Source organism: Plecotus auritus (assembly GCF_963455305.1).
Source record: "Plecotus auritus genome assembly, chromosome: 10".
Taxonomy (NCBI): Eukaryota; Metazoa; Chordata; class Mammalia; order Chiroptera; family Vespertilionidae; genus Plecotus; species Plecotus auritus.
In genome coordinates, this window is record NC_137785.1 from 14,017,138 (window position 1) to 14,036,992 (window position 19,855).

Below are 19,855 nucleotides of genomic sequence, written 5' to 3' on the forward strand. Positions count from 1 at the left end.
CAAAAGACAAAGAGAGAATCTTGGAAACAGCAAAAGAAAAACAGTTAGTTACCTACAAGGGAGCACCCATACGACTGTCAGCTGATTTCTCAGCAGAAACTATGCAGGCCAGATGGGAGTGGCAAGAAATATTCAAAGTGATGAACAGCAAGAACCTACAACCAAGATTACTCTACCCAGCAAGGCTATCATTCAGAATTGAAGGTCAGATAAAGAGCTTCACAGGCAAGAAAAAGCTAAAGGAGTTCATCACCACCAAACCAGGATTACATGAAATGCTGAAAGGTATTCTTTAAGAAGAGGAAGAAGAAGAAAAAGGTAAAGATAAAAATTATGAACAACAAATACATATCTATCAACAAGTGAATCTAAAAATCAAGTCAATAAAAAATCTGATGAACAGAATAAACTGGTGAATATAATAGAATCAGGGGCATAGAAAGGGAGTGGACTGACAATTCTCGGGGGAAGGGGGTCTGAGGGGTGCGGGAAGAGATTGGGCAAAAATCTTACACCTATGGATGAGGACAGTGGCGGGGGGTAAGGGCATGGGGGCGGGGAATCAGGTGGAGGGGAGCTATGGGGGGAAAGAGAGGAACATCTGAAATAATCTGAACAATAAAGATTTATTAAAAATAAAAAGAGATGCAGGTGGGTGAGGGAGGATCTTGGGGGCAGTGGACGGGCACTGGGAGCCCTTCTGTCTCTAAAGCCCCCCGACCCACCTGAAGGACCCGGCTTCTTGGGGAAATGGCTGATTCCAGGTCTGGGTAAGCAAAAGGACAGGTGGAGTCTGGCATATGCTGTTGATACAAAGAATGAAGACGTTCCGGACAAAAACTGGGACATTTTGAGAAGAGAATAAAGCCAGCATAAAAAGAATCCTTGTATCAGCTTGGGGGTACCGGAGCAACCCCCGAAATGCACAGGCGGCATTGTCAATTTTGATAATGAAAAGGGAGCGGGGGAAGGAATATTTTGGCTATGGAGCAGAACGTCAACTCTACAAATATAAAGTATAAAAGAAATTATAATTATGTAATGTGATAAATATCGCTACAACAGCAATCATATTACAACATACAAAAGTATCAAGTAACAGGTCTACACTTTATATTTACACAGTGTTATATGTCAAATATACTCAATTAAAATAAAACAAATTATCTTTGGCAACCGTTATGAAAGATTGATTCCAAAAAAAAGATTGACTCAATAATTCCATTATAGCTTTGGAACTAGATAATGAATCACTGTTTGTAATGTTAATATCTTGTGCTTTTTCCCCTTTAATCCACACCAGAGGATATTTGTTCTATTGATTTTTCTAGAGATCGTGGAAGGGCGCGGGAGAGAGGAAAGAGAAACATCCACTGGTTGCCTCCACAGGCCCCCTCCTGGGGCCTGGCAATGGAGCCTGCAGGGAGTCCCAGGTGCCCTTGACCAAGAATCCAAACTGCGATCCTTCAGTCCCAGGGCCCACGCTCTAACCACTGAGACAAACCGGCCAGGGCCTCTGTAAATTTCTAAAACCAACTATCTACGTTCTCGCCTTACAGTGATTGACATTTTAAAATAGACTGTCAAGCCAGGAGAGCAAGTTTCTATTGGGCGGAGTCAGCCTGATAAAGTGGGAGTAACCTGGGGGGTAGGGAGGTGAGAAGCCCCGCCCCTCCTCTCCCATGATCCTCCGGGCTATTCTTTGGCTCCTCCTCCTTGTTCAGGCAGCATCACTCCACTTTCCCAGTTCATCTAGCAGGGGTCCTCAAACTTTTTAAACAGGGGCCAGTTCACTGTCCCTCAGACCGCTGGAGGGCCAGACTATAGTTTAAAGAAAAAACTATGAACAAATTCCTATGCGCACTGCGGGCCCGGGACGAGTCGGCTGCTAAGCAGGACAGGCAGCGGCACCAGTGGGCCGGCTCAATGTTCTCGGTGGGCCGCATGTGGCCCGCGGGCCGTAGTTTGAGGATGCCTGAAAGGCATCGTCCACCTGTGTTCTTGTGTATCACTGTCACATCCCAGTTGTATTTCCCCAGGTCCCTCTAGGAGGAGGGAGTGGGTCTCTCTTTAAACACACCTGGGGCTGAGTTCAGGTTATGCTGAGAGTGGGCATCAATCAGCTGAACCTCTGCATAATGTGGCCACTGCCAAGACACGTGCCCAAGGTGGGGACACCCATTCACCCCAGTGCCCCACCTGGGGCATCCCCCACCTCACCTGGTAGGTAATTGTGGCAGGTGAATCAGAGAAGGAAACCCGGGGTTTCCACCTGTCACAGGCTCCCCACCCTGCATACCTGACATGCTTGGAGCAGAGATGAAATTCCTCACATTCTTGCCTGTCCCCAGGGAGGGGCTCCCTGAAGCCAGGTGGAAAGAACACCCCAATGCTGCCAGGAGAAGGTTCAGCCTGTTTAGCTGCTGGGCCCTACGTGGCAGGTGGAATGACTCATTTCCTTCTGTGCTTCTCTATGGTTTTGCTGGATATGGTCCAGTTTTTTTTAAAATATATATATATTTTTTCTTGATTTCAAAGAGGAAGGGAGAGGGAGAGAGAGATAGAACTATCAATGATGACAGAGAATCATTGATTGGCTGCCCCTGCATGCTGGATGGAGCCCGAAACCGGTGATGTATCCTGACCAGGAATCACACCATGACCTCCAGGTTCAGAGGTGGACACTCAACCACTGAGGCACACCGGCCGGGCCACTCCAAATTTTTTAAAAGAAAAAATGTCAATCTTTTCCGTTTGACAGTGTTGTTCTCGGGCATATCTGGAGTCTCAGCGCGGAGCATGTTCCTCCTGCCAGAGGACTGATCAGCCGCCACCCCCTGTCCTAAAGCCCCGTGTGCACACATTGGGTGAGTGGTTTCTGTTTGCTGGCAGGAGCCCTTTAAGCAGGAAAGGGTGTGGGAGCCCCTCCAGGGGGTGATCACGGAAGCCCTGCTGCAGGGACTGCAGGCAGCCTGAAGCCTGAGGAGCGCAGGTGGGCGGGCCCGGGGCACCTCCCTGCAGCCAGCAGCACAGGGCAGGCCCCGCCCTGGGAGCCCCCTGCATGCCTGACGTGCTTGGAGCAGAGATGGAATTCCTCACATTCTGGCCTGTCCCCAGGGAGGGGCCCCCTGCAGCCAGGTGGAAAGAACACCCCAATGCTGCCAGGAGGAGGTTCAGCCTGCTTAGCTGCTGGGCCCCAGGGAAGCCAGCGGGGAAGCCTGTGACAGCTGGAAACCCCTGTTTCCTTCTCTGACTCACCTTCCGGAAGCACAGGCCTGCCAGCAGCACCTGGGAGCTGGGGGACCGTCTCCCCTGGGGTGTGTCCAGCAGAGCCTCACAGCGGGGGGCTCCCCTTTCCGGAGGGGCGGGGCCTGGGACTGAGGGAGACCCCTGGCTGGTGCGGGGTGTGTGAGTCCAGCCCAGACCGTGCCTGTAACTGCACAGGGGCCTCGCGCCAGGGTCTTCCTTCCACAGAGGGAGCTGGGCAGAGGGAATAAAACCAAAGGGGTTTCAGTATCTCTTATTTCCCACGAGACCCCGAGTGTTCTCTGGTCTTTGGAAGATACAGTGTCCCCAACAGCTGGGCCCTTGGCTGTGGCCAAGGCAGTGCTGGTCCCTGACATCAGAGAGCTTTAAATCCAATAGAGATAGCAGACTGGCCCCAGACAGGGACCACTGAGACTGGGCAGTGGGGAGGAAGCTGCTATAGCACTTTGGTTGGTGGTGGTGGTGGATTTGGGTGCCTAGTGACCCTGGCTGGATGCAGGACAACCCCTCAGGCAGGAATTTATATGAATATCAGGATGAATGATACAGCACTAATTTATTCACAATGAAGTTTATTATCTCATAGGACTCCCCAGGAGAAGGGCTCGGGGTTTCCTCTGGAGTGAAGCAGGGGGAAGCAGTGGTCAGCCAGGGCTTCTATTTTGGCTGGGAGTTGGGCAGGTCTTGCTTTTTATGGTTTGAACTTCCCTTGGGGTGAGGGGAGGCAGCCCAGAGGACTTCCTAAGGGCTGACCCAGATGTGGGGCTGAAGGAGGGGGCATGGCCCCTGAAAGCTGTCAATCAAACATCCAACAGGGAGTCTTCCTCTTGATTCCAGGGAGTGGAAGGGGCTCTGTAAGGGGTGTTTGTTTCCTTGGTTTCATGTCTCCATTGATGAAGTTCCTGCTGTCACTCCCGTGTTTACATCCCTGTATAAATCTGAGCTCACCCTCATAATGGTCTATAGTGACGAGCAGGCCTGGGGGTGGTGGTGTTAGATGGTCGGTATTTCTTCCAGGTGCTACTGATTTGTCTCCCATGAGTTGATTTCTTCTTCCTCTTTCTAAAATCCTCAGCTGAGAATATTTTTCCCGGATTTTTTTAGACAGTGGAGAGGCGGAGGTGGTGGTGTGTGTGTGTGTGTGTGTGTGTGTGTGTGAGGAGAGAAAGATAATAATGGATGTGAGAGAGGACACATGGATTGGTTGCCTCCCGCATGCGCCCTGACCAGACTGTGTATCAAGCCTGCAACCGAGATAGGTGACTGGACCTGGAATGGAACCCCGGACCCTTCCTCTGGGGGCCAACTCTATAACCACTGACAGAAATGAGTCAAGGCTGTTTCTTGCTTTTTATAAGATTTTATTTGGCCCTGGCTGGTGTGGCTCAGTGGATAGAGTGTCAGCCTGTGGACTACAGGGTCCCGGGTTTGATTCCGGCCAAGGGCACATGCCCGGGTGGCAGGCTCAATTTCCGGTGCAGGAGGCAGTCAATTCATGATTCTCTCTCATCATTGATGTTTCTATCTCTCTCCCTTCCTCTCTGAAACCAATAAAAAATATATATATATTTTAAAAATATATTTTAATGATTTTTTACAGAGAGGAAGGGAGAGGGATAGAGAGTTAGAAACATCGATGAGAGAGAAACATCGATCAGCTGCCTCTTTCACACTCCCTACTGGGGATGTGCCCACAAGCAAGGTACATGCCCTTGACTGGAATCAAACCTGGGACCTTTCAGTCCACAGGCCGATGCTCTATCCACTGAGCCAAACCTGTTAGGGCCCAATAAAAAAAAAAAAAAAGATTTTATTTGAGACAAACTGACAACATATGCCAGGGAACAAAAATCTCAAATGTTCCCGCATTTCTTATTTTGAAACACACAACACTGGGAGGAGAAATAGAAGCCCATGTCTTCTTTTCACTTTTGTTTTTGTTAATTCTCACCCGATATTTTCCCATTGATTTTTAGAGAGAGTGGAAGGGAGGGGAAGAGAAGAGAGGGAAACATCAGTGTGAGAGACCCATCGATTGGTTGCCTCCCCAACACGGGATCAAGCCTGCAACCATGGTGCATGCCCTTTACTGGAAGCAAACCGAGGCTCTATCCACTGAGTCAGACCAGCTAGGGCCCACATCCTCTTCGATGGTGCCAAGTTGTTCCAAGACCACTGCTTAGGTACAATCCACAAAATAAAATCAGTTATTTGAACAGTGTTGATGGGAATCTATGCTCATTTTAAGTGAATTCAAACACTTTTTTTTTAAAATACTCACCCGAGGATATTTTTCCATTGATTTTTAGAGAGAGTGGAAGGGAGAGGGAAAGACAGAGAGAAACATCGATGTGAGATAAACATATCAATAGGTTGCCTCCTGCATGTTCGCTGACCAGGGCCCTGGCCAGAGAGGATTCTGTAACTGAAGTACGTGCTCTTGACCACAATCAAACCTGGGACCTTTCAGTCCTCAGGCCGACGCTCTATCCATTGAGCCAAACTGGCCAGGGCCCAAATACTTTTTTATTTCCTAATAGTCTTTTAAATTTATGCCCTTTTTAATGTCCCTCTTTTTGCGTATGATTTTTTACAACAAAATTGCCTCAAGGCCAATTAGTTATGAGGCAAAAATATTGGCAGCAAAAATGCTTGCAGCAAGATGTCTATGCAAAAATACCAGGCACGTTATTTCTTGACACCTTGGGAAGAGACAGAGGTAGGGTTCAAATCTGGGCCGTCTGACCCCAAAGCCTCAGGCTTTTGATTAGAGGCTCTCAGTGTCCAGACCTCTCAGGACCAGCCACTGCCCTCCAACCATCAGAGCTCCCTGACCTCCTGCCCTGGCCCCGAGTCTGACACAGCTGTTCTGGGAGACCAGGCTCCATGCTCAGCAACTCCAGCTCCAATCTTGCCCCAGGGAATAGGCTGCTCTCTCACCCTGGCTCCCTGCTCCACCTCACACTCTTCCTGGCACACACCCAGGCTGGGTGTCAAGCCTGCTTCCAGCCTCCCCAGAGGAGCTGGCTTGCGTTTTGAAAGACCAATGTTTTCAGCACCTTCATTCACTTTGGATTCTGAAAGAATTGTCAGCTAACATGGTGGCCACGGTGGGGGGCTGGAGAGTGTCTGGGGTCCCATTAAAGAGGCGGTGTCTCAGGAAAGAGAGACCCTGGGGAAGCAGGACATGGGAGCCATGGAGGGCGATGGTGAGTATCTGTGGGCCCACCAATGGAAGTGGGTGTCTGAGGAGCTGCCGGATGGGGGTGAGGAATGTGGGGGTTGGGGGGTGTTGGGAAGCATCAGGTTTATGCTGGCCTTAGGAAACATGTTCCATGTTCTGCTACAGTTTGTATAAGATTGCCGTTTGGTTATGGGTGCCCTGGGTTCTGGCAATCTTCCAGGACAGAAATCAAGGGAGGTCACCCAAAACCGATACAGACAAAGGTTTATTTAAGCTCCTGCACCGGGAAGCCAGCACCACAAAGGGAGAGGAGACAGGCTGCTTCCCGTCAGCGCCTGGGGAGAATTGTGAAGAGGCTTGGGCGGGAACAGTGCCCGCCAAGGATGTAGAGCAGGCGCTGTGGGTGCTTGTGTGTAACTACATGCTTCTTCTTGCCCAGCACGTCCTATTAGCATGTTAAATCCCCACCCAGGGGTGTGTGTTTCAGTATTTAAATGAGGGACGGTCACGAAAAGGACAGTGTTTGTTGCATGATGACCTTGTAGAGGGCAGGCTCCTTCAGTGCAGTCCCTGGTTGGCTGTTTGTCCTGAGGGGAGGGAGGGCCTTGGGGGAGCAGCCTGCCTGTCTCAGTGTTATTCTTAACCCTTTGGAAGAGTTCACCGATGATGCCAGTGGGCCTGGAGTTTTCTTGGTGAGAAGTATTTAAACGTGGACTGAATGTCCTAACACCTCTTTAAGAGACAACGGACATTTTATTTTTCTTTCTTAATCCTCACCCCAAGGAGGGGGTGAGAGGGAGAGAGAGAGACATGGATGTGAGAGAGACCCATCCATTGGTTGCTTCCTGCACTCCCACCCCCCTGGGAGGGGATCGAGCCAGCAGCGCAGGTACACGCGCTGGACCAGGAAATTGGCATTCTTCCTGCCATCAGCCTCCTCACTGGCTTCCCCTTTAGTCCAGGACCAAACAGGCTGAGCCTCCCTCCTGGCAGCAGGAGGTGGATCTCCTTGGTCCCCAGAAGGCTCTCCGGGGGCAGCAGGAGTTGGGTGGAGTACCAGCTGAGGGGGAAAGAGGCCGGTGAGCAGGATGTCACTGAGCAGGAGGGGCTGGGACTCCAGTGCCACACGCCAGCCTGCACAGGCAGCCTGCTCCCTGCACAGCCAACAGGGAGCCCCCAGTCCAACTTCAGGGTTTCTGGCCCGATCCCTGCTACCTGCAACAGGTGATGGGGACCACGACCTGGATGGGCACGCCAGACCCTTCCTTGCTTTTAGAAGGAGGCTGACCAGTTCCCTGGCAGGTGGATGTGCAGGCTCATGCTGGGGCTCCAGAGGTGCCCACAGCAACACTGCGCAACTGGGAACTTCAAAATTTAAAAATTAGAGTCTATGCAGCACAAGCATAGAGAAGTCCCCAAGGGCATGAGCCATTCCTTCCCTGTGGATGGGCCACCACAATTAGATACCAGGTGTGGTGGGGACCCTGGGGTGGCATGGTGTCCCGTCCATAGACACGGGTCTTTGAAGTGGCACATTATGCACATTTCAGATGATGTCCACTTCACTATAAACTAAAACAGACCCAGCTCTGTCCAAAGAGATTTCAACTCCCTCCTCCCAGAGGGACATAAAGAAATACAAGTAGGAGGTGATGGTGATCCTGGAGAGGACAGGTAGGTGATGGCCTTGGGTGTGTCCCCCACATCCTCTCAGGCCTGTCAGTGAGCGTGGAGAGTGGAGTAGTGCTGCCTGGACAGGGAGGAGGAGCCACAGACACACAGATACATTGGAATCCATCAAAGTTACAGCTTTCACTTCAAAAAGCACAGCCAAGCCCTGGCCAGTTTGGCTTGGTGGATAGAGCGTCGGCCTTCGGACTGAAGGTTCCCGGGTTCGATTCCGGTCTGGGGCACGTGCCTGAGTTGCGGGCTCGGTCCCCAGTGGGGGGCGTGCGGGAGGCGGCCGATCAGTGATTCTCTCTCATCATTGATGTTTCTATCTCTCTCTCCCCCTTCCTTCCTCTCTGAAATCAATAAAAATATATTAAACACACACACACACACACACACACACCCCATCAAGAAAGTGAGCCCGGTGGTGTAGCTTAGTGCACGGAGCGTCTTCCCCTGGACCAAGAGGTTCCAGGTTTGAATCTCATTCGGGGCACATGCCCAGGTTGCAGGCTTGACCCACAGTAGGGGGCCTGCATGAGGCAGCCGATCAATGTGTGTCTCTCATCCATGTTTCTGTCTCTCTGTCCTTCTCCCTTCCAGTCTGAAATCAATAAAAATATTTATGTGTGAAAAAAGAAAGTGAGAAGACAACTCCCAGTGTGAAAGAAAATATTTGCAAGTCTTATGCCTGATAAGGGAGTTGTATCCAGAATTTAGTAAGAACTCTTACCAGTCAACAATAAAAAGCCAAACAGCCAATTCAAAAGTGGGCAAAGGATTTGAAGACTTTTCCCCAAAGATGACATAGAAACAGACACTGAACCCATGAAGAGATGATCGACATGCTGAGTCATTAGGGAAAGTGAATCAAAACCACAAACCTCTTCACACCCACAAGTACAAGAGTGTACTCATAGCACAATTATCCTCAAAAGCCTCAAGTTGGAACGGAGCCAAATGTCTATAAGCTGGTGAATGGTGAAGTGTGGGTCTTCGCTGTGGATGCTACAGGGTAGGAACGCCTGTGGCCCTGGCCTGGGCCATTTGTCCTTGTGGCGAGACCCTCAGGCATTTCCTGGACTGCAGTCATTGTGGCTGGACCCGGCCTCAGAGTTATTATGATTGTAGGACACACCTCCGCACAAGCCATTAGAGAATCTTAAGAACAGGATTTAGTACTCGCAGATGCTGGAGGGCACATGGCAGGCCAGAGGGCCACACAGCGAGTGGAGAGAGGGGAGGAGGGTGGACCTGCGGGTCTGCCTTTATTAGGGCCCAGGGGTGGGGTGTCTAGTGTTTGGAGGGTTCACTGTTTATTGGGGAATTTAAAGCAATAGGAGCAGGAATTAGAGTGCAGGAAGGAAGGCACACGTCACCAAGCTGTCAGTTATCTAGGTTACCCAGGACTTTCTAAAGGGGATCCTCATGGTGTGAGCCGCCTGGTTCCTTGTCTGCTTGGTTTGCTGGTAGCTGCATCCTACATCTGGCAAGTTGTTCCTTGTAGATGACTGTCTGTGATTTGGGTGACATTTGCAATGACGATCATTAACATTACAGTCAGAACACTAATGCCAGGCACTTGCACCACAATGAATGAACAAGATGTGGTGTGTCCATACGATGGAATATTACTGTGACTAAAAGAAGTGGAACACTGATACATGTGACAACATGGATGAACCTCGAGAACCTTACACTCCATGAAAGACACAAATGGTCACCCAGCATATGATCCCACTTAAATGAAACGTCCAGAATAGGCAAATCCATAGAGACAGAAAGCTGATCAGCGGATGTGAAGGGGCAGGGGAAAGGGTCATGGGGGTGACTGCTAATGGGTTTGGGATTTCTTTTTGGGCTGATGGGAATGTTTTGGAATTAGTGGTGGTGGTTAGACAACATTATAAATACACTAGAGGCCTGATGCACGTAATTCTTGCACTGGGTTGGGGGGGGGGGTGTCCCTCAGCCAGGCCTGTGCCCTCTCACAGTCTGGGACCCCTCACTCCTTACCGCCCACTTGCTGGCTGCTCCTTTGCCCTGCTACAGAGGCAGGAATCATCGCCGGACTCGCCAGCCATGAGCTCGGCTTCTGGCTAATCAGCACTCCCCCTGTGGGAGCGCACTGACCACCAGGGGGCAGCTCCTGTATTGAGCATCTGCCCCCTGGTGGTCAGTGCGTGTAATAGCGACTGGTTGTTCCGCTGTTTGGTCGATTTGCATGTTAGGCTTTTATTATATAGCATAAACATTTAAAATCCACTGATTAAAATAATTCAATCAGAAATTCTGTTATGTGAATTTTACTTTAAAACACTAATGATAAAAGATTAAAAGTATGCACTGGAAAAAGAGAACAGCCATAGATTTATTAGCTACATGGCTGTCATTGAAGTACCGTGGAGTCAGGCAGCCTCTTCGATTTGCTGGCCCTAAAAAAACCCTGAGTTACCAGGAGCACCTGTGCAGGAATTTTTCAAAACTGAAAGAAATGAAGACTATTTTCCGTGTACTAATTTTATTTGTAAACAATCATATGCAAATTGGACAGAAAAGGCAGGGACTTCTGGTTCACTGAGTGGGGTCTCCCCAAACCGGGCTCAGAGGAACCTGCCCCTCCCTCAGCTCATGAACGGTTGGGAAGGGTCCTAAGGGTCCCGGCTCATGAACGGTTGGGAAGGGTCCTAAGTGGTGGACATGGGTCCTTTCCAGCTGTGCTGGCTGAGTGGTTCAGTTGGCTACAACGTGCTCCCGATTTGCCAAGTTTTCATGTTTGATCCTGGATCAGCGCACATATAAGAATCAACCAATGAATGCATAAATAAGTGGAACAATAAATCTTCCTCTTCTGTATCCTTCCCTCCTTTTTTTCCTCCCTTATCCTCTCTCTAAAATCAATGGGGGAAAACCTCCACCATGGATAATGGTGTATGCAATTATATATCTCAGTTTTTTCCCCTTTAACATTATGATGTGAACATTTTCCATGTCAGTAGAGTATTTGAAATATATTATTAAAGAAGACATTGGATTATAAACTTGAGACATTTAGGCACTGCACTAATTTTCTGCCGTTAAAAGTTTGAGATGAATCTATGGGTCCTTACACAGAAATATTTCTAAACTATTTTTATGTTAAAAAGGCAAAATAATTAAAGGTATGTATACATGTAAGCTAAAACAGAGAAAAAATGTTTACTTTTCAACAAGCATGGACACGTTTCATATACTCCGGGCATGTTTTGAAATCTTTTACAAATATTGATTCATTTGATCTGGTTTTGGTGGTCATTTTACAAATGGGGAAACTGAGGCACAGAGGCACTCATCACTCCCAGAATCACACACGTCATAGGAGGGGCAGGGTCTGCCCTGGGCACTCCAGCTGCAGAGTTCCTCCTCCCCCAGCACCTGCTCTTCCAGGCACAGAACCTTCTGGATGGTCACACTGACACTGTTGCTAGTGTGTCTTTTTTTAAAAAAATATATACTTTATTGATTTTTTACAGAGAGGAAGGGAGAATGATAGAGAGCTAGAAACATCAATGAGAGAGAAACATCGATCAGCTGCCTCCTGCACACCCCCTACTGGGGATGTGCCCTTGACCAGAATAGAACCTGGGACCCTTCAGTCGGCAGGCCGACGCTTATCCACTGAGCCAAACCGGTTAGGGTGCCAGTGTGTCTTTAGAAGAGAGGGAGACAAGGCTGAGGATGGGGAGGAGCTTTGCTTTGCATATTGCTCAATCCCCAGCTGCTTATATTTACACCCTCATGGAGGGAGGGGCAGGTTCCTCTGAGCCCGGTTTGGGGAGACCCCACTCAGTGAACCAGAAGTCCCTGCCTTTTCTGTCCAATTTGCATATGATTGTTTACAAATAAAATTAGTACACGGAAAATAGTCTTCATTTCTTTCAGAAGTTAGAATCTGGAGAGGACTAGGCATTTGCAACCTCTGTCCAGGGTCCTGGATATGCCCCGTCCAGGCCCAATCACCACCCTACAGGCTGAGGGGCGTGGCCTGGTCCTCACCGTGTGTCCTGGATGCCGCTCCTCCCTGAACCCCTGTCTCTCTAGGGAAGTTCGACCTCAGACATCACAGAGCCCGACCCCTGTGACCGCGGTTCCCGCCCGTGTTTGTGGCTGGGTGAGCCCAGCAGCTGGGGAGGAGTGTCCACCCGCGGTTTGGGTGAAAGCCAATTGGAAATGCTCACACCTCTTTGGATGACGCCCAGAGCGTCTTTTGGAGGCAAGTCAGTTCTTCCTGTGAGAGTTCCAGCCTCCCACACCACAGCCCACTGGCTGGTGGGGACACGTGGAGAGCCCAGCCCTGGGGTTGGGGTGCAGGAGAGGCACCTTTTCCTTCCCCAGTGCTGGGGGCTCCTCCCTGGTTCTGACTCATAGCTCCTGCCCGCCCTGCGCCCGCCTCCCGCCAGGGGGCGTGCTGGCCTCACCTCCCTCCACTGGGCTAGGCAGGTGGTGGGGGACAGATGCAGCGCCAAAGCCCCTCCCTCCCTGGGGCCGCGTCCCCCTCCCTGTCCTACCCCCTGGTGGGGTGGAAACAAGAACTGGATCCCGGTGACCCGGATGCAACTGTTATTCCGTGAAACCCGCAGATCCTGGGGAACACCTGACAGTTGTTCTTACATGGGAAACGTGGACATTCCTTGTGACCCCTGGGAGCCAGAGAAAGGACCCATGTCCACCACTTAGGACCCTTCCCAACCGTTCATGAGCCGGGACAGAACAGGTAAAATTGCAAAGTTTATTAAGTGCCGTGTGTTTGGCGCCAGGTGGAAAAGAGCCGAAGGTAATGGGGTTCTGCCTCATGGTATTAGCTGTGGGGGTTGGGGACCTCCGGACCTCCATCAGCAAAACAATCTCTCACGATTGTCCAGAATCATAGAAAGGGACCGTCGCCACTTAGGACAGAGTTAGAGTGCGAGAGGAGCAAGCACAGGACGGGCACATAGACTCTGAGCGTCTCCTGTCCCCAGATATCCCCTGCAGTCCCGGCTCCGTCAGCACCAGGGGTCCGTCTCCAGGCTCCCTGAGGAAGCAGAGTCCGCAGTTATCTGGTCACCCGTCCTCGGTAAGCTGACACTGCGGAGAGAGAAGGCCAGAAATGCAGGGACAGATGGTTACGGACAGGGGAGTGGAAAAGAGAGACACAGAAGGACAGCAAGGAGGATGAGAGGGAAATAAAACCGAAAGGAGAAAAAGGGAGAGATTGACTAGAGCAGGTGGACAGGGGTAGGGGACAGCCAGAACAGGGCAGGGAGGTTGTGTCATGCACAGTCCGGGTTTCCACACCCTCCCCAGTCCCCAACAAGCCCCATACCTGTGAAGGGGACAGGACCTTACCTGGAACAAACCCTGTCGTCCAAGGATGGGCCCAAGGAACAGCCCTGGCCTCTCACTTTTACCACAAAGGCCTCCTGGGGTCTGAGTGACCAGGCACAGCACTGCTCAAAGCAGACCCTGAAGGTGCAGTTCCCACACTTCCGGGTCCTGCTCAAGGGCACCACAGCATCGTCATAGCAACAGTGCTGCTGGGGGTCGTAGAACTTGTCCCCACATCTGGAGTGTGAGTGGCACAGCATCAGGTGAGCACCCGTGGGGGACACTGGAGGAGACAGAGCTGGTGTGGCCCAGATGGCAGGGCAGGCAGGGCCCATGCGGGGGCCCTCTGGAAGCCACCCACCACCCGCGTGTCCCTCTTTCTCTTGCACTCACCTGGGGCTCCTTGTGAACAGAGGAGGCTGATGATGCAGAGAGCGGCCAAGACAGCTGTGGGGGAGGAGCTGGATGAGGTGCGGCTGAAGGGGCAGCCTTGGGTCCCCCTCAGGGAGCCCTGCCTGGGGCAGGGGAAGGTCTTGTGTGTGTGTGGGGGGGTGGTCTCTGTTCTGACTGAGGCTCAGGGGAAGGATAGGAGCATCCAGAGTGGGATCTGGTCACCTGTGTTCAGGAGTCTTGGGATTATGGACCTGTGAAATGTGAGGGGTGCTGGCAGGATTCTTGGGAGAAATGGGTTTAAGGTTCTGGGGAATGTGGGTGTTTCCTGGGCAGGCATTGAGAGCAGGAGGCCCAGGTGCACTCAGGGGGCTGAGCTGACTGGGGTTGCTATGGAGATGACCCAATGAAAGTCTAGAAGACTGGGGTTTGGAGTGGGAAAGTGGGGTATGGGTAGCACTGGGCCTGAGTTTCAGAACCAAATCCGAGATGTGGATGGACATGATATTGGGGAGATGGATCGGGTAAGGCCTGGCGCTAAGGAGGAGAAGTAGGTTGAGGTAGGGATGGGGTGGTGGCTGAGACTGCAGCTGGGCTCCGAGGGAATTGGGGTGGGGTCCTCCTTACCCAGGATGTAGCTTCGGGGAGTCATGGCTCTGGGTTGGCTGCAGCGGAATCAGAAGAAGGTCTGCAGTTCCCGCAGGTGCTTTTATCTCTGATACAGGCGGGTGATGTCATCCAGGCTCCTGCCTCCTGGCCAGGCCTGTGGAGACACGCTGGGCCCTTGGGTCAGGAGGATCCAGACATCATCTCTGGCACCATGGAATCCTCCGAGAGCCAGGACCGCCCCCGCCCCCCTTCATGATACTTTCCCCAAATGCCTCCCACTCATGCCCAGCACCAGGGCCTCCACAGCAAGCAGGACAAGCCTCAGAGCCACCCAGTACTTTTCCAAACAGCTTTCCCATTGCATCCTTTAAGTCTTTTACTTTCCCCACTGTCTTTTGCACATTGCTAAGCTCTCACATCACATCCTTGGGGTTGGGGGGCGGGCTGTGCTCTCAGCTCCCTGACCTCAGAGCCCTGACCAGGAGCTGCTCACTAAACCACAGCTCAGCTTATTCAGGTGAAAGTGATGAGTTTCACACTTGGAAATTCCAGGGTGAACAAGGTTGGGGAAAGGAGGAAAAATGTAGGGAGGAAGCTGTGGTGGCTCATGAAACAGAACCAGGGGAAAGGCCCTGGAGGAACCTTGTACTCACTCCCCCAGGGCCCTCTTGCTGGTCTCCTCTGTCTCTTCATTCATGTCATTTATTGAGGAGCACAGGTCCACTTCGCACCTCCCATGGTCCAGATTTTGTTTCTGACACAGGTGACGAAGGGGTGAGTAGGCTATTCAAAGGTCATCATTTTCATGGAGTTCATGAGAAGGAGGTCAGGCGGGAAAGAAGGAAGGTGGGAGAAATGTAGGGGGAGGTAGAGAGAGAGAAAGAGAGAGAATGGGAATTTTAGGTTGGTTGTTAAGGCCAACATCATTATCAGTATTACTTGCCTGTAAAGTTCTGTGAGAGAAATTTCACCACCTTCAATAGGTTCTCCAAGGCTTTGATCTTTAGGCTGCATGTTCAGAGGGAGATGGGTGTGGGATCTCCCAGGGTGGGCCATGCTTTCCCTGGTTGAATTCACACTTAAGAGACCACCAGCTGCTTCAATTCTATGGGTTGTGGTGAAAGATGCTGCTCCTTTTGTAGTCAGACCGGATGCCCGAGGAAGCCAATGGGAGGTTCCTAAGTTGTTCGAGTCGTGGGACCCACTGCCTGTTTTATTTTTTTATTTTTTAAAATATATTTTTATTGATTTCAGGGAGGAAGGGAGAGGGAGAGAGAGATGGAAACATCAATGATGAGAGAGAATCATTGATCGGCTGCCTACCGCATGCCCCCCACTGGGGATCAAGCCCGCAACCCAGGCATGTGCCCTTGACTGGAATCGAACCCGGGACCTTTCAGTCCACAGGCTGACGCTCTATCCACCGAGCCACACCAGCTAGGGCCCCACTGCCTGTTTTAATGAACAAACCAATTCCGGATGCAGGAGCACAGTTTTCAGAAAAGCAGTCACGGTGCCACTTGGCGACTTGGTAAACTCAAGGCTGAGGGTGTCTAGCCTCTGCTGTGGGGCCGTCCTGGCTTTCACTGTAGAAGCAACTTTGAGGGAATAAAATCTTGAGACAACTTGGCTCTGCTTAGCAGCTTCATGTCCCAAAATTGCTCTGCGTCACGGTCACTGCCTGCTTAAGAGAAAGCCAAGGTTCTCCCCCTACTCTCTGCACAAGCATTCTAATCATTCTCAAGTTTTCCGTTGAAAATTGTCACCCCCCCAAAAAACATGCCTGAACCCAGAGGCTTGAGGGAGTCACTCCAGTACATCCTGGTGGCACTTTGGATGCCTTCTGCTGAGCACTTGCTACGTGTCTTGGTGCTTTGCCGTCAAGGAAGACTTGAGAATCAGGCGCAGTTGTGGTGTTTTATTGTCAGTGAGAAGGGAACGAGATGTTTCAGGGACAAATATATCAAGGGTTTTAGATTTAGTTGAACAGACCAGCCTACACTCCACACAAGCAGGCTGGAATCAGAATCACACTCTAAAGTGAAGATACTCCTGGAAAGTAACATTCCAGCAACAGAAATAATGAGATGATCACAGTGGTCAGCACCAGCGGTGTGGACAATTCCTTCTGCTCTCTGGACACAGGCATCCATTCAAATGTTCTTACTCTTCATTTTTGTATGTGTGGTAAAATTCACATAACATGGTTTACCAATTAACCAATGTAAGTTCAGTGGCATTCAGTGCATTCAAGATGCTGTGTAACCATCACCAGAATATCTTCAACACCTCCTACACCCCCTGCAATCATTGAGCAATCATTGCCCTTTCCACCCTCCTCCCAGACCCTAGAAAACATTAATCTGCTTTCAGTCTTCATGTCTTTACCTATTTTGGATTTTTCATATGGATGGAAAGGTGCAATATATGCTGTGTGTCTGACTTCTTTCACTTATCTCAAAGTTCCCAAGATTCATCCATGTTATCCATGGATCAGTCCTTCCTTTCTCATGAGATAAAATTTCATTATATGAATATACCGCATTTAGTTTATTGATTCATTAATTGATCCATGTTATCCATGGATCAGTCCTTCCTTTCTCATGAGAAATAAAATTTCATTATATGAATATACCACATTTAGTTTATCGCTTCATTAATTGATGGACATTTGTGATGTTTCCACCTTTTGACTCTTGTGAATAAGGTCACTATGAACATTTGTGAACAAGAGATTTTTGAACAGCTGTTTCATTTATTTGGGTTCTATACCGAGGAGCAAAATTGCTTGTTCACATGCTAATTTTATGTTGATTTTTGGAGGAACAAACAGTTTTCCAGTTTTGTACCACATTGCATTCACGCCAGCAAAGTATGAAGTTTACAGTTTCTCCACACCCTTACCTCATCATCATCCTAGCAAATGTGAAGTTGTAAGTCCTAGGAGTTCTGATTTGAATTTCCCTTTCAAAATGACAGGGATTCAAGCTGATGACACAAAAGATCTAAACTCATCTCCTCCTGTGGACACAACAGTTAGCTATGAAATACACACACTCACACAAAACACAGGGAACATCAAAAACATAAAACATGGGGGCCGGGAATAAATATGTAGATTTAGAGCATGTTCAAACTTAACTTGCATTTTACTTAACACAGACTGGGATACATATGGGCTGATACACGTGAGCCTCATGATAACCTCAAAACAACAACATAGCCTTTCCCCCGGCTGGCAGCGCGGAGGCCGCACGATGCCCCGAGTTGCTGTAAAAGACGTGAACCAGCAGCAGTTCGTCAGAGCTCTGGCAGCCTTGCTCAGAAAGGCCGGGAAGCTGGAAGGCCCTGAGTGGGTGGACACTGTCAAGCTGGCCAAGCACAGAGAGCTTGCTCCCTACCATGGGAATTGGTTCTACACACGAGCTGCTGCCACAGCGCGGCACCTGTGCCTTCGGGGCGGCGCTGGGGTGGGCTCCATGACCAAGATCTATGGAGGATGACAGAGAAATGGTGTCACGCCCAGCCACTTTAGCAGAGGCTCTAAGAGCGTGGCCCGCAGAGTCCTCCAAGCCCTGGAGGGGTTGAGAATGGTGGGAAAGGATCAGGATGGGGGCCGCAAATTGACACCTCAGGGACAGAGAGGTCTGGACAGAATGGCAGGGCAGGTGGCAGCTGCCAACAAGAAGCATTAGAACAAATGCTGGGTTAATAAATTGCCTCATTCATTAAAAACACACACAAAAACATACAGTGGGTACACAAAAGATAATGAGAATGAAATCAAATCATACCACTAAAAAAGTGATCAAACCGGAAGAGAACTGGAAAAGAAGAAAGAAACAGAGAGGAACTACAAAGCAACCAGAAAGCAATGAACAAAATGGCAAAAAGTACATCCATAAGGCCTTAATGCCCTCTCACCCCCCAGGAATAAAGCCACTTGAGCAGGAAGGAGGCATCGGATACACCTTGGAGCCATCCCCACTTTCCCAACTGGAAATAGCAAAACATGCCTTCTTACCCAACCCCACAAGTCCTCTACTTTCCCCAAGTTCTTTTGTAAAGTTCAGACTCCCCTGAGGGAGCTCATCAACAACCTGTCCTACCTCACACTCCCAACCCAAGGACCAGGTGCAGTCACTGCGCACATGACCACAGTGGGTGTCATTCCGGTGGAAGAGACCGTGATAGTCAGTGACCTTTTATTTATAGATTTGGAAATTCTAATTTGAATAAGTGGGCAAAACGAGAAACTTGCCAGGTTTCTGAAACCAAGACAGGAACTCACATGCCAAAAGGACGCGATGTCTACTTTTGTTTTGTTTTTTTAGTTGTCATGTCTTCAAGGACACGCAGCTTGTACATCTCAGGCACAGTTGCAGGCTCTGAGATTCATGCTGAGGCTGCCCTGCAAAGGTCACTGTTTTCACTTGGTTCATGGAGAGGGAGAGAGAGGAGGGGAGAGGCAGGAAGAGGAGAGGAGACTCTGAATGAGAGAATGGGAGAAGTTGTGCAGGACACTGGGTAAGCAATTGATGACTTTAGAAATGATTGACATAACCGATGGCAATATTATACTTTTTTGTATCATTGACATTCTGGACAAAAGAGTCCAAAGACTCTCCCGTAGATCTTGACCCTGTAAGAGTGATGGCAACAGGACCAGTGAGAGGTTCCCACTGTCTCCTCCACAGGAATCCATCTTCCTTGTGCTGAATATGCTTGCTCTGTGGGGGAGGGGAGAGTGTGTCCCCTGAGAGAGCCACAGGGATCAGGAGGGAGGGAGCCGCGCCCCTGAGGGAGGCTGACGGTGCACTTCATTGCCTGTTTTTCTTTCACTTTCTTTTGAACCTGTGTTAGCTGCATGATGCATTATCTGTTTGTTCTAGTAGATGCAGCCAAATCAGTAATATCAGTCATTATTAAAATCAGTAATAAAGAAAGCTCTGTGCCCAGTTCCAACTGGCACACTCCAGGCTGCGTCTGGATGAGGGCAGCCTAGATTTCTAGCCTGGATTGGGCCCTTGCGTGTGGAGCAGGGGAGATGATGCTATAATCAGATGATGCAGAGAGCTTATTCTGCACACAGGGGCCCTTAGGCCTCCCCAGCCTATGAGATCCAGGCTTCAGCTGAACAAAAGCATTACAGGGGGGACAGGGAGGCTTTGGGGAGGACAAGTTTGAGCTTCAGGCACCAATTCTCAGAAAGTCGGTATGTCAGGACAGACATGTTGAGTTAGATACACCCTGGACACAGTGCTTTCATTCAGTCATCTACTCCTTCATCCATTCACTTATTAATTTATTCATTTAATATTCCCTGAGCACCTGCTGTGTCATCAGCCCTTTGCTAGTTGATGCTGGGGACCCAGAGGTGACATAGTC

General features: G+C 50.0%; 2 protein-coding genes and 1 pseudogene across 3 annotated transcripts in view; 1 reads left to right on the plus strand and 2 right to left on the minus strand.

The window, feature by feature from the left end:
• The window catches only part of LOC308235371 (cytochrome b-c1 complex subunit 2, mitochondrial-like), a 31,905-nt pseudogene extending 24,134 nt beyond the window's left edge, over positions 1-7,771 (minus strand). The window contains exons 1-2 of the transcript in view: positions 7,740-7,771; positions 7,394-7,511 (exon numbers count right to left, since the gene is read on the minus strand). The product of the transcript in view is annotated as a cytochrome b-c1 complex subunit 2, mitochondrial-like (transcript). The remainder of the gene's footprint in view (positions 1-7,393; positions 7,512-7,739) is intronic.
• A 5,106-nt stretch (positions 7,772-12,877) lies between these two features.
• LOC308235571 (insulin growth factor-like family member 1) lies at positions 12,878-14,774 on the minus strand. The gene is made up of 4 exons (XM_080644489.1): positions 14,486-14,774; positions 13,862-13,915; positions 13,490-13,751; positions 12,878-13,228 (listed from the first exon to the last, which is right to left on the minus strand). The coding sequence occupies exons 1-4, from the start codon at positions 14,508-14,510 to the stop codon at positions 13,147-13,149; spliced, it is 423 nt and encodes a 140-aa protein (XP_080500615.1). The 5' UTR covers positions 14,511-14,774; the 3' UTR covers positions 12,878-13,146.
• Positions 14,775-17,724: 2,950 nt separating this feature from the next.
• On the plus strand, positions 17,725-18,179 carry LOC308235513 (small ribosomal subunit protein eS19-like; the record flags this gene model as incomplete). The annotated part of the gene is made up of 2 exons (XM_080644396.1): positions 17,725-17,937; positions 18,081-18,179. The coding sequence occupies 2 exons, from the start codon at positions 17,725-17,727 to the stop codon at positions 18,177-18,179; spliced, it is 312 nt and encodes a 103-aa protein (XP_080500522.1).
• Between the last annotated feature and the right edge of the window lie 1,676 nt (positions 18,180-19,855).